Source organism: Dipodomys merriami, unplaced genomic scaffold, assembly GCF_024711535.1.
Source record: "Dipodomys merriami isolate MVZ:Mamm:240054 unplaced genomic scaffold, mDipMer1.0.p SCAF_13, whole genome shotgun sequence".
Classification (NCBI taxonomy): Eukaryota; Metazoa; Chordata; class Mammalia; order Rodentia; family Heteromyidae; genus Dipodomys; species Dipodomys merriami.
In genome coordinates, this window is record NW_027202604.1 from 8,849,776 (window position 1) to 8,863,874 (window position 14,099).

Below are 14,099 nucleotides of genomic sequence, written 5' to 3' on the forward strand. Positions count from 1 at the left end.
CTTGAGCTGAAGACCTGAGGGACAGTGCCCAGGCCCATAGTTCAGGCCCCATTACAGACAAATAAATAAATAAATAATAAAAAAAAGATGTTCACTGTTGAAATTCACATTGGTCTTAAGCAAGCTATTCTCTTATTGCAAATCAAGTGATAAGCAAAATAAGTCTGCCCAGAGCTTTCGGTAAAGAGTATAGGAACAAGGTTAACTAATGATGGTATGTGTGGTAACTGTTAGCACCGATGAAAAAAAAAATCATCTAAGTATTTTTTATTTAATTACCCTTATAAAAGTCATATGTGTATACACACAGTTACTCATTCTTTATCTTAGGAAGTGGTTTGTTTAGAGATCAAGCTCAGTGGAAGTATGTAGGTACACAAGAGGCACACAGCTGTTATTCTTCTTAGAAGAGAAGCATGGCTTCTTTATAGCCTGCCCCTGTGCACATCAAGTCCAGGCTGATTTTCATTAAACATAGAGAAAATGTACTTTGGTGACATTCCTAAGCAGCAAGTATTTCAGAACTTTATGAACAGCAGTGACTTTATGAACAGCAAGTGACTAGATACATAGTATGTTCATTCTTCTTTCGTGGACTATCTGTAATACTTTTTTAGATTTTTTAAATTCTTTCTTTTTTTTCTTTTTTTACTGCTGAATAGTCTTTTGTAAAATTATTATATTTAGAAATATGATTGTTAGCATTGATGCAAAGAAATCAACATCAGCATATATATATTTCACTAACATTATGTTATAGGAATACTTGGAATCTGTGTTCCATATTCAATTTTTATATAGTTTTGGTTGACTATTATTTTAAGACTTGTGCATGTCACAATTTAAACATACAAACAAAAAAAAAAAAACATACAAAGCCACAGTTGCTTGTGAAGTTGGGCCTAATTGACTTTAGAACTTTGATCTGCTAGTTTCTACTGTAGCTTAACTTCTTAAATTGTCATAATAATTATAAGGCTGCTTTTTAAACCGCAACTTAAAAAATAACCATCGATCCATTCATCTACTGAGGGCCATCTGGGTTGGTTCTATAGCTTAGTTATGGTGAATAATATTGCGATAAACATAGTTGTGCTGGTAGCTTTAGTATGGCCTTGTTTGTGATCATTTGAGTCAATGCCCAAAAGTGGGATTGCTGGGTCATTGGGGAGCTCTATGTGGAAATAAAAACATTAGTACAAAAAAAAAAACTATCAAGATGCATATACAGATGTTACCTGAGAGGTGACTTGTTTTCCTTTCTCAAAATGTGAAAAAGAGGTTGGAGAAATAGAAAATGTGCCCATTTTCTGGGAATATGGATGGAATTCCTTATCAATCCCATTTAAAGCTGCCTTCAAGGATTGTATTAAACTTAATTATGAAAGATTACAAACGAGATGATGTGTAATTGGTACCAGCTGCAGTTCGTATTGGAAAGCATAAATACAAATGGAATTACTTATTTTTATTTATTTACTATTCAAATGGCAGTTCTAAAACTGGTAAGGATAAAATTGACCTTATTCTTTTTTGTGCTATTGAGTTTAAAATACTTATTTAGTAACAGAGGTAGAGGTAATATCCACTTACAGACTCCTTATACTCTTCTCTGCACCCCCCCCCAAGAATCCAAATAGATTAACACAAAGCTATTTTCTTTCCCCTACCTAATTAGTAGCTTATTGTTTTTATACCAGAATTTGTGATCTGGGACCAAATTCTCCTCAAGCAACTATGCGAATTCTTTAAAATTGGTATCTATCATATTTCTTGCTGAGATTCTTCCTTAAACATTGTTTTAAAAAGAAAGATAAAGAGACTAGCAAGGAAGACGAGACTGCACCTGGGGGGGGCGGCTGGGTGGTGTGCTTATCAGAGGGGCTGGACCCATGGCCGACGCAGCATTCAAGCTCCTCTCCCTTTCATCCTGGTATATTCGGTCTCGTTCTGCTTCAGGTAACTGCAAGAAATTCTGCATAGCCCGAAGGTTTACCAGCAAAGACTGGGATGCAGTCTTGGGGTCCTCTTCCTTCCGGAGGATTTCTGAAAGCAAGCCCTGAAGAGAATGAAAGGGACAGTGTGAGTTTGCTCCAGCCAGCCCCTAGGGATCCCTCCTCTTCCCTCACCAACCTCCCCCCACAACCCTGGCCCCCGCCCCCGCCCCTTTTCCACTCTGTTAAGGAAATGAAGACTCTGAGGCATTAATTCTTCATAGGAATATATTAGTTACAATTGAAGCAATGGAGAAGAGAGCTTCAATTGTGTTCTTAATTTTATTAAACATCTGCTTTACATATAACATAAACCGAAACTGCCTAATTGGTCTCCTTCTTTTGAGTAGCTTAACTTGCCATGAAATCTTTCACAGAGAGAAGATAGAGGGAAGTTAAGCACAAATGAAATCCTCGTAATACAACAGCATTGAACTGTATAGTTCTCAAGTTGCCTAGACAAAGGCAAGGGAATGCTAAGAGTTCAATATGGAAAGACACAAAGCCATTTTTCTAGAGTTGTAAGTAGATTTTTTTTTTTCAAGAAAATACCAGGAAATGAACTGCAATATATCTGGGGGAAAAAATTACTAAAGCATCACGTAGTACTTACACTGTGTATTCACAGGCAATTTTAAGTAGTTTCTTAATCTTCAAATTATCCAAGTAAATGGCACCAGGTGGCCATTTCAATTTGCCATTAAAGGGAAGCACAGACATCCCAAATGATTCTAAATAAGATCTTACTCCAATGTACCTATGGGTTATAAGTTGAAGTTTTGAACTTCAGAACCCACAGATAAAATGTGAAATACATAACCAATCTTCCATACTGCAAAAATCTACCACAATATGCCAAAGTAAAGAATATTGTAAAATTTTGTAATTACTAAATTTCTTGGGGGAATAAAAATCATTACTAATAATGGGAAAATTCACAGACAATAGGAAGCTTCCTTTAAGGTGGCTTTCTTCCCCAAATAATACAGCATTCATCTTCAAGTTTTCTTCTTTTTTGGTCAGTCAGTGGGCTTGAACTCAGGGCCTGGGTGCTTTCCCTGAGCTCTTTCGCTAAACTACCACTTTGAGCCACAGAGCCACTTATTTAATTTTTTTAACTTTTGGAATAACTATTTTTTTTAATGAGTGAATATGTTTCAGGGATAATATGAAACAGAAGTAGTGATTTTTTTTCTGACAATGTTCTAATGACTGAGCAGCACTCATCAATCTGGAGTATAGAATAAAGCTTAGAACATCAGAACATGTCTACTTTCTTCATTTAAGATTGCTAGCTTTTCACAATACAGCTCAGAATAAAATTCCATTCCTATATCATCTGCAAATCTACACTCCAAAACCCTACAGAAATGGTTAAAAAGTACCTGTAATGAGGGAATTGTCAAAATAATGGAGTCCCAAGGTTTTAATATTTGTGGTTTCCTAGAAGTGAAAACCAGGTTTTGTTCACAATTTCTCAAGATAATGTGCCATATTGTCTAAATATAACAGCTGGGTGCAGGTATTATAAAAGCACTGTCAAGTCTTAAAATGACTTATAAGCTGATATTAAAAAATAAAACATCTCAAACAGGTTCTGGAGGTTTGAGTCAATTGTAAAGAAATCTCCTACTTGTATAATATAATCAAAGCCGAGAACTGGGACCTTAACCTTCAGTTTTACCACAAGAAATGTGACTGAATGTGAAAGACATTATCTTCTTCCATTCACAATTCTAACAACTAAATGTCTCAATGGTGTCTGCTCAAGAATAAAACACTGAGTCAACTTAACTAAAATTCAGTCAGTCAATAAGCAAGCTATTTAATTTGCATAAGGCCCACTAATAAGATTGAATGTGCTTCTGATGTGTCAATCTGGAACCAAAATACAGAGTTCACCAAAAATAAAAATAATAAATTCTGAGCAATAGATGTAATAAAATAGCCCTTGCTTGCCACTACTCTTCAGCAAATGTTATATATTTAAAAATGTGCTTATAATACTAGCATGTTGATGCATATCTATAATCCCAGCACTCAGATGAAGAGACCTGAAGGATCATAAATTTGAGGGCAGCATAAGCCAAGACCTTGACTCAAAACAAAGAAACAATGCATGGCCAAAGGAGATTGATATATAGAAATATTGTATACTCCACCTATATATAAACATAGTATGTTATCTATTCCTTGAGTTTAATATTCACTTTTGTTTTCCTAGCAAAGTACCTACCTTACCTAAGTGTTTGAAGAATACTTACTACACCAATTAATTATGTGACACATTATTATTTGCACTAATAGTTCAGTAATTTTTTTAAAAAAACAGACTAGGGCAAAAGGTATCCTGAAAGTATTCAGTGTTCTTACGTTTTGGAAACTGAAATTAGACATTTTAAAATAGTAAATGGCAAGTAATATTATCATTTATTTCTACCAAAACTGTTTCCTGAAGCAACAAAGAAATATAGGAAGAAAAATCAAGCACATGCAGAAAAGATATTAAATGTCTTGTTCATGTAAGACTAAGTCACCCTGGTATGGCTTAGATAGAAGATAGCACATCACTTGGGAAAATTAAGAAAGAGCTCTACCTTCTGCCCATATTTGCACATTGGCATGCCTTCCCATTTAAGCATACAAGTGTTGCACAGGCAAAGCATTTCATTTCCACTTAAAGTAATTCTCCTACTGGAACAGGTGCAGTTCTTCTGCCTGGAATATGTTGATGGTCTGAAGTAATGTTTCAAACCCTGGAACATTCTGAGAACTAAAGCAGCCAGTGTAGACAATCTCCTGTGCTTTAGAACCTTTCTTTTGGCCTAGAGCTTTCAATGAGGGGAGTGCCCCCTGGTGGAAATGTTTGAAAATATTGTTAGAAAATGTTTTCAATTAGCGTTAATCGGGGGAGGGGGGGAGGGGAGGAGTCACAAGAACAAGTCTAGATGCAAAAATGACTATTATCAACCCAGACACAGAATTGCATGTGCTGGTCCTATTCATATCACAGTTATCTGAGCAGATGCACTTATGGATCCAAGATGTATGTGTTCTCTCTCACCTCACCCACACTACCTTTTCTTATTTTTCCACAGTTGAAAAGATACAGACTTGCTAGGTTACATCAAGTTCATTAGTATGAATTACTCATGATGGACAGTCACAAGGCTCTTTTGCCAAAAATGAGTCTTCATAGTAGAAATACTATGTTTAAGCCACCATATATTTTATTTAGAATATGGTGAGATAGTGGGAAGAAAACCTAGCTTTACTCTCATACACTCAATAAAAATTTGCAGAACTAAATTAAACAAAATCACTAGTCATTCTCCTTTCTAAAACAGAACTTGAGAACTTGTATGTTATATAGGAGGTTACCAGCACATCATGAATTTTAATTTTATTGGAAATGAGAAGCTGCCTTTCATTGGGACTTTACAACTTACAAATAATTAGATGTGTGCTGCATATATGGAAACATAAAATTACTCTGCATTGTCATTACACAGTAGTTAAGTGAGATCCTATTTTTTTTTCAATTAATGAATTTACTGATGAATTCCAAACCATCGTTTTTTTACATTCCAACAATAGTTTACAAGTTATTACAAGTAAAATTCATTAGTAATTGTAAAAGGGGAAGGGGAAAAAAACCTTCAATAAATATTATCAGTACCTCCAAAAGCTAATTATGAATTTTTTAAAACAGAAGATAAGTGAAGGAGACTGCCAATCTGAACAAAAGCCTGTCTGGCCTCCCATTTGTCTCCTCTTTGAAAGTAATCACTGATTCAAATAGATTTTATCAGCTGCATGGAACTTGAAAGCCCTCAGAAAGAAAATACAATTTGATGAAATCTCACTCCTCAAAAGGGTATATGCTTCTTTAAAATGTTTGTCAAGGCTATCTGCCTCTGCTGTTTAGTGAATTTTTAGTCATATTGTACAAGTAAACGACTATTTTCAATTTCCACCTAGTCTTTGGACACTTGCCAAGTAAGTTATAAGTAGACCTTTATCTCTGTCCTTTGGTAAGCTAATCGAGAGCTGTCATGTTGGGATAATAGCACCTTTTTACCTTTTATTCAATAGTGTCATGGATAGTAGACTTTCCTTAAATTACACTGTGAAGAATTATAGGAACACAGTAGCAATTTCTGTTATACTTAAGAAGGCAAATTTCTCTCCACCACATAATTTACAGAACTCAAATTCAATAAAACATTACATGATGGTCCATTACTGTTATCAGTTTTGAATAATCCATCTTCATTCTTCATTTTACTGGAAAATAAAGTGTGCCCAAGATGGGGGCAGGAGGAAGTAGAGGGAAAAGGAGAAAAAAAGCCACACAGTGGGTTTAGCATTTAAACTCTGGGTTGTAATTTTTTTAAAGGGGCATTAAAGATTATATTTTCTTGTATCACAACCTTTAAATAGCAGTATTAGAGAGAGGTGAATTGGAAAGTATAAATCTAAAGGCCTTGGAAATGACTTTCAGCCATAGGTTTCCATTAAAAGGGTATCAAGTAGACATAACAGAATGAATGACATATTCTAAAAGCTGGGTCTTCAATAGCAATTAAAGGAATAACATATGCCATCAATTTGGAAGAGGAAAAATTCCTTAAAACAAGTAATTACGTAAATTTCATCATAAATTTTCACAGACGGTAGACTTTTTTTTAAGTCGTAGGTAAAAAGTCTTAAGAGAGCATTATGTTTAACTTGGGGAACCCTACTAAGATAATGAGAAAATTCTCTATAGAGAGATGAAACATGAAATCCAGGATCTTAAAACTTACTCAGAGCTGTCAATGACTAAAAGAATTCTCAATTTGTAACTATGCCATCATTATATTAATGTTTCAAAACTCACTGTTCATAGGGCACATTGCCTTTCTCCATCCATATCATGTAACTTTGCATTTCACATCCACATTCAACAGTCATTTTTGTAAACCTTGAGTTGAATTGCACGTTGTAATAAGTGCATCCCAACGTGTGATGTGCGATTTGGCTCTGCAGAGCTCCCTGTCTATACATATGCATTAGCATGTGTATTTTCGTACTCCACGCTCACACCCTACTCTCACTCTGCACCTGCTTTTATTGAAATGCATACACTTTGAAATAAACACACTACATGCATTCATATGAATGTATAATCATTAAAATAAATGCAGCTGTGTGTAGGTGCGTGGGTGTGACTTTTAAGTATGACCACTGAAAACACATACATGCTTGCATGTACAAAAGGTAGTTCTCAATCAGTGAACACCCTCCATACATAAACAGCTTCACATATGGCCTGACATCTAGTTCTACTGAGGAGTACCAATTATCAACATAAAGATCTGAAACCAAACCCCTTTATCAGCAAATAATTCTTGACCACATTTTATCCCCAAAACTGGCTAGTTAAAAAGTAGTATTTGTATGAAGCTATATCAAGTTTTCATTCTCTTTTTACCCTCAGAAAAATAAAATCATTTTTTCTCTTTTAATTTTGTCTTCAGAGAAAATTCTACCTATCTTCAGGTAATTAATCCTATAGATATTCATGCAATCTTTTCAACGTAAAGATTGAAGACTGAAAAAAAAAAAAAAACAACAAATAGTACACTCTTTGCAGCTGTACCTGTAATGCCATAATCTGGGAGAGAAAAACTGATTCGTGGTGAATCTACTCTCTCTCCACATTCTTCACTGTATGCTGTGCACTTCCCTGACTGCTATAAATTGTAACTCTTTGCTCCATTTTTCAGTCACTAAATCTCTATGTCTATAACCTGTCTCTATGTCAATGTTTCTTTGTCGGTGGGCTTTTAACTGAAACCAACACATAACTGGATTTCTATGTAAAGTCCTCTTTTTTTGCCCAGTACTAAGAATTTCTAGTATTTATTATATGTATAAAATTAAAAATGGTACCAGAAATAGGAATGTTGACCTTTGATTCATTCATTCAATTTTTTATTAGTTATCCTCCAAGTGAATTAAAGTGTCATGTTAAATTTACTAGTAAAAAATGAACACAATATTTAAGCTTTAAGAGCATTGAACTTATTAAAACCTATACAATTTTAATACAAGACAGAACTTCGTGTGGCTGCCTTTTTAGAAACAGACAAATCATGTATGTATAAAAACCTTAGATGAAGAAACTGAAAACAAACACTGAATTAAAGGCTTTGTCAGGTCTCTTAACTCCCAGTCTAGTTAAGGCAACCAAAAATAAGTCACAGCTGGGATTCTCCTAGGTATGGAAACTCTGCCAACAATGAATTAATACTAGATTATATTTGTACCAGGATTTTATTCTTATAATCATGTAATAAACAAAAATAACTTAAATGAGAGGAAAATATGAGTCAGGCCAAAAAAAGAAGAAACCAAATAAATAAATAGAAGAAAGAGCCATGGTAAAACAAAAAATGTTGAAAAGAATTATGTCTCATAAAGTTAAATGTGTTCTTCTGATTTTTGAAGTGTACCTTAGCTAAAAATAAACACCACATATATCATAGTAGTTTCCAAACAAAAAAAAATCTTATTTTACTTACAAGGTCAATATAGATAATTGATCAAGTCATAAGATAAAGATAGATGAGAAACACTAAAAATTGATAGGATCAATTTGTTCTTAGTATCTCAGTATCATGGGTTACCTCTAGATGGGTCACCATTGTGATAGAAACTTCAGAGAAATTTGCCCAGGAGACAAAGGTGCAGATCTCAATGAAAGTCTAAAAATGTGTTTGCAAACTAAGGTCTACAAGCCACTTTTACCTACCTTATGACTTGTTTCGTAGGTACTTCCATAAGGTGAAATACTATCACACCCATATACATTGTTACAGCTCCCTACCCCTCTACATTGTGACAGAGGTTTTATGGCTTTTAAACCCTTATGACTTTATGGTCTAAAGAATGAGATCTGAAAGAATATTAATAACATGAAAGAGAAGACAAAGCTTATTATGTTAATATACCATGTTATCTCTTCTTCAAAATGGCTATACAAAATTAAATGCCAGAAATTGTTATTGAGATTCAAGGTGTCAAAATAAAATGTTGTAGAAGAACTTCAACAAAAAATATGTATATAATTAAGTTTGATATGAGAGTTTTTTTGGTTGTTGTTTTGTTTTTGGTCTGCTCTGGGGCTGCAACTCTGGGCCTAGGCCCTATCCCTGAGCTCTTCAGCTCAAAGTGAGCTCTACATCTTGAGCCACAGTGCCACTTCTGGTTTTCTGGTGGTTAATTGGAGATAAGAGTCTCACAGACTTTCCGGGCTGGCTTCAAACCACGTGATCCTCAGATCTCAGCCTCCTAAGTAGCTAGGATTAGAGGCATGAGCCACCAGCACCTGGATTGATATGAGTTTTAACCTAGAAATACTAGGCCAGAAGCCCAGAATCCTCCCTGATACCCTGTCTTAACCTTCTATTACTAATAATTTCTAAGTCTAGTGTAAGAGAATAGGTAATGCCAGCCAGAAATACTTGTGGATTTCCTCTATTCTTTTAAAGCCTGTGACTGGATCAATGTGAACCCAGCTTTCCCTAGGCCCCACCAGGAACAAGCAATATGACCACTTAACAAGAAACATATTGTTATATATTTGTACAGAGTAAAAGAACAAACATTAGCATAGATGGGTTTAAAGAAAGAAATAAAAAGGGGAGAGAGAACAAACAGGAAAATAGAAAAACAAAACTGACCTGAGTTCTGTTAAAAGCCACACGTGCAAATACTGCCTGGGAGATTCCTGCTCGTTTCAGTTCATCACGTACCCACTGGTAGATTTCCGAAGACACCTCTGTGTTTGTTGAAACCTGTTGCTCCAAAGGCTTATTCATAGACCTACTGACAGGGGGAGGGTGGTTCAAGTATTGTTGGTTTAAGGACTGCTGGGCTAAAAGTCTGTTCACTGCATACTGCTGGTTCAGCAGTTGGGCCATCACGAGCTGCTGGTTGACCAGTTGAGGACTGATAGGTGTTGACACAAGCCCAGGATGCAGGTTCGGAAGAGGGGTCCGGACAGAGGGCTGGCTACCATGAGAGAGCTGCGCAGGGGATGGAGGCTGCTCGGCTGTGTTCCCTGGGACTGGCTGCTGGCCAAAATTGACATGGTTGGCACCTTGCTGGGATAGTTCGGAAAGACTATCCATCTCGACTACAGTGGACAAAAAGTAAAGTCATGTTCAGACGACAATGGAAGTGACAGGGATCTGATCGTTTCCCCATTGAAAAGAAGACATAGGTAGAGGGCACACTGAACAGGCAACGAAACTAAGACCATTTCATGACAGAGCTCATTAGCTCGTACTGACGTTTCCTGCTTTCGAAAATATGGGACAATACTCTGGATCTCATTTTCTGAAGGGTGATTTAGATTTCAGCATAAAATTGGTGATTTAGATTTCAGCATAAAATATGCTATATCCAAATTCTTTGTCACTAGGTTTTTAGGACCAAATTGTTACTGATTCTCACTCATACCCGGAAAGACATATGAGCAATTATGTTTATTTTTAAATGGATTCAACAAGAAAATCATTTGCTTAAATGGCAACTAGGAAAAACTGAGGTGAGCTATGAAATTAAGTTTAAGGTAACAGGCAAGTAAAGAAATTTACAAATATTTCCACCTGATTGATAAATAAATAAATAAAGATAGATAATTAACCTAGGCAAAAGGTGTGGAAGAAAAAAATGACGTCATAATGAACTTTTGAACAGCAGTAATTATAAAGAAATTAACATCATAAATAATAAAATGAACACAATAATAACAATAGTAATGTAACAACTTACTCTTAGGTTTCATACTTTGCTGGCCATCTTATATATGGCTTATTCCATTTAAATCTAATCATCATAGATGGTAAGTCTACATGCAAATATTTCTCAGAATGAAGCGATATTACTCAGAATGATTTACAGCATGTAAAATCACCATACCCAATGTTGGTATGACTCAAATGTTTTTCTTCAAGCAACTTTTGAGATCACCAAATGTTGAAGACAAACTTGGAAGAAGGAACACAGGGTTTTGTGTGTAGGTAACACTGTGGTACTGTCATGATTGTTGTTGTTGTTGTTGTTTTCACTTTAAAGAGAGTTTGTTGCTTTGATGAACATGATTTCTTTTTTTGTCTTCTTTCATTACATGGGGGAAAGTTAAAGGAGTAGAGAGAAACAGATACCCAGGGTAGGAAATTCAGAATATATAAGAATATCACCGGGGTTGAAGGCGTGGTTTGGTTGGTAAAGCACTAACCACTGAGCAAATGTGTCGGGTACGGAGCATGGTTTGGCAATTTATGTTCAATCCTCCAGGGTGGATGCTCATCCCTTGACTACAACTGTCATGTGGACTGGCTGAGAGTCAGCTAGTCTGTGTCATATGCTTTGCTGCCACAAAGAAGAGACTGATTTGTTGCTCTTGACTAGAAAGGCTGAGCGTGGAGCTCAATGTAAATAGGTAAAGCTTTCCAAATTTACACTCTACTTCCCATATATAGTCTCTATTTTGATCATCATTTCTCTTTTCATTAAATATGCAGGCTTTATATTTAGAGGAACTTATCATATTGCTACAGTCACTAATATATGCAAAATATAACTAAGAATTGGGGAAGAAACCTTCAATTTCTACCAATGAGACTAACTCAAGTGAGCCATTCACAAAGAATAGTAATTCAAGCAATTATTCCAAAAATGATGCATTGTCTTCATTATAGCCCTAAGCTATAAAAGGCAAAGAATCTGTTTGGGTAGATGGATGGATTTTCTTCAATATTAAAAACTAAAACATGCTCAAAATTCGGGTCTCTTGTCTCTTAAACTCTTTAGGAAAAGTGATTATTGTTGTTACTATTAAATGAATGTAATGAAGATAAAGAGAAATAGATTTAAAACAGGGCATAATGCTATGCATATTAAATATCCTATTCCTCTTTTATTTTAAAATGTATGATCTGGAAGGTACAAGTATGTGAAAGAAGATATTAATAGAAATTAAAACATTAACCTTAATCATACTGTTAGAACACTAACAAACTCAAAATGGAGAAAAAGCAATAATCCACCTAGGCAATACTCAACCTTTACCTGTCATTTTACATTACAGATAATTTGGTCAGATTTCCTGTGTAACAAATGTTGACCTATAAAGTTGCATGTTAAGACAGGATACTTCAGTGGATTTAAAAGTTTACAAATGATGTAATGATAGTTTTGGTGCAGGTAGCAAAGATGTAATTACCCAAATGCCTACTTACCAGCAAAAGCTATATAAAAATCATTGATCCCCACTGTTCCAGTTAAGAGTTTAATACAGCTTAATTCCCCTAAAACTGGGTCCTGTCTCATTCTCCCACACAAGAGCAAAAAAAAAATCCCCAAAGCATGATTTATCTCAGAGAGAAATCACAGCTAATATTAGTTATTCAAGGCCTGGTTAGGTCTTCACAGAGATGTTAAAAAAAATGACAGCTCCCCTCCTCACGCCTCGATTTCCTGCATGTCTGACAACCAAGTCAGTTTGGCTGATTTAAACACAAACATTTATTGAATTTAATTATCTCATTATACTCATCCCCATTCCCCACCCCCAAAGAAGCATTCTAAATTGATCTCTAATTGGGCAATCAAAAGACCTGGCTTTAGATGTGACTTTGATAAACCCCCAAATGACACAGAATGGTATGGAGCTACTGCAAACTACATGTTTTTTGCTTACCCATCATATCTTTTGTCTTCTTGAAATGTTTGTACCACCTTCCAAATTCTTGACATTTTGCTGCTGAGACATTTGCATAGTAAGTGCTGTTCACAATGGAAGAAATCATACTCTGCATGGGGAGGGGAGAACATTTGTATTACAGATCCGCAAGAGACAGAACACAGAAAAGATTGCAATTGTGAAAACTGTCTTCTTGTTGTTGTTGTTGTTAAATCAACTGATACATTTTGGTTTTACACTTTAGCCTAAAAATTTAAAGAAATAATGAAATGCTTATTCAAATAACAAGCAACAGCCCATGGGGACCAGGTGAAAGGTTTGCTTTGGCACTAATGAGTCAATCTCCATCAAGGCTATCTACACCTAAACTGGCAACTCTCACTGGTCCCAATGATACATGAAGACAACACATGACACTTTGCTTTTTAGTGTCTACAGCTACATCTTTGCTACCAAAATAGGGTTCAGGGAAAAGCAATATGAGCAGCCCCTTAGAAACCTGTTAGAAATGCACAGTCTGGAGCTCAATCTCAAACCTGGGCAATCAGCAACTATATTTTACCAAGATTCCCAGGGATTCACATGTACATTCACATTTAAGAAACATCTCTTACACTTTCATGTATATTATCTGGATTTTTCAATTGGAGATGTATTAACCTTTTTCCAAGGGTAACTGATCATACTTGAGAAGAAAACAGTTCACAGAGATCCTCTCTGTTAGGGGAAAAACATCCTACAAACTTATTGATAGCTTTATCTATAATAAAGATTGAATTCTGAATTTCAACTGACCATAATATTTAAATATGTATATAAATAAATATACATACATATACATATTTTTGGGTACTTACTAAATTTCTCAAGATCCCAAAAAAGAAAATGGTCTATGTCATCACTTTTATCTTTTTGAAAAGAAATTTTGTGGAAGTCCTGGGATTTGAACAGAGGGTCCCAGGCTTGCTAGACAAGGGGTCTTAACACTAAACCACACCTGTAGGCCTATTTTATTATGTTGCAATAGGGTCTCACGTCCTGCTCAAGTGTATTATGATCTACTTATGTTAAGCTTCCTGTCTTAGCTAAGATAACAGGTGTACCTCACTGGATCCAGCTCTCAGTTGAGAAGAGGTCATGCCAACTGTTCTACCCAGGCTGGCCTCAAATCTCAATCCTCCTATTCTCAGTCTCTCTGCCAAGTAAGTAGGATTACAGGTGTAAGCCGCTGGTAATTGGCTCTTTATCTCGCTTTTAACACAAACTAGGAAAACAATCATTTAACTTATTAAAATGAAGAAAAATAATGATTTTAATGTATTACTAGAAAGCTAAAAAAAAACACC

General features: G+C 35.4%; 1 protein-coding gene across 9 annotated transcripts in view; it reads right to left on the bottom strand.

Moving 5' to 3' along the window:
* Satb1 (SATB homeobox 1) overlaps positions 1 to 14,099 on the bottom strand; it is a 102,599-nt gene that overhangs the window by 39,837 nt on the left and 48,663 nt on the right. For all 9 annotated transcript variants that reach the window (XM_070018669.1, XM_070018668.1, XM_070018671.1 and 6 more), the window contains exons 6-8: positions 12,751 to 12,862; positions 9,725 to 10,179; positions 1,847 to 2,059 (exon numbers count right to left, since the gene is read on the bottom strand). In XM_070018669.1, the coding sequence (XP_069874770.1) occupies positions 1,847 to 2,059; positions 9,725 to 10,179; positions 12,751 to 12,862 (780 nt within the window). The remainder of the gene's footprint in view (positions 1 to 1,846; positions 2,060 to 9,724; positions 10,180 to 12,750; positions 12,863 to 14,099) is intronic.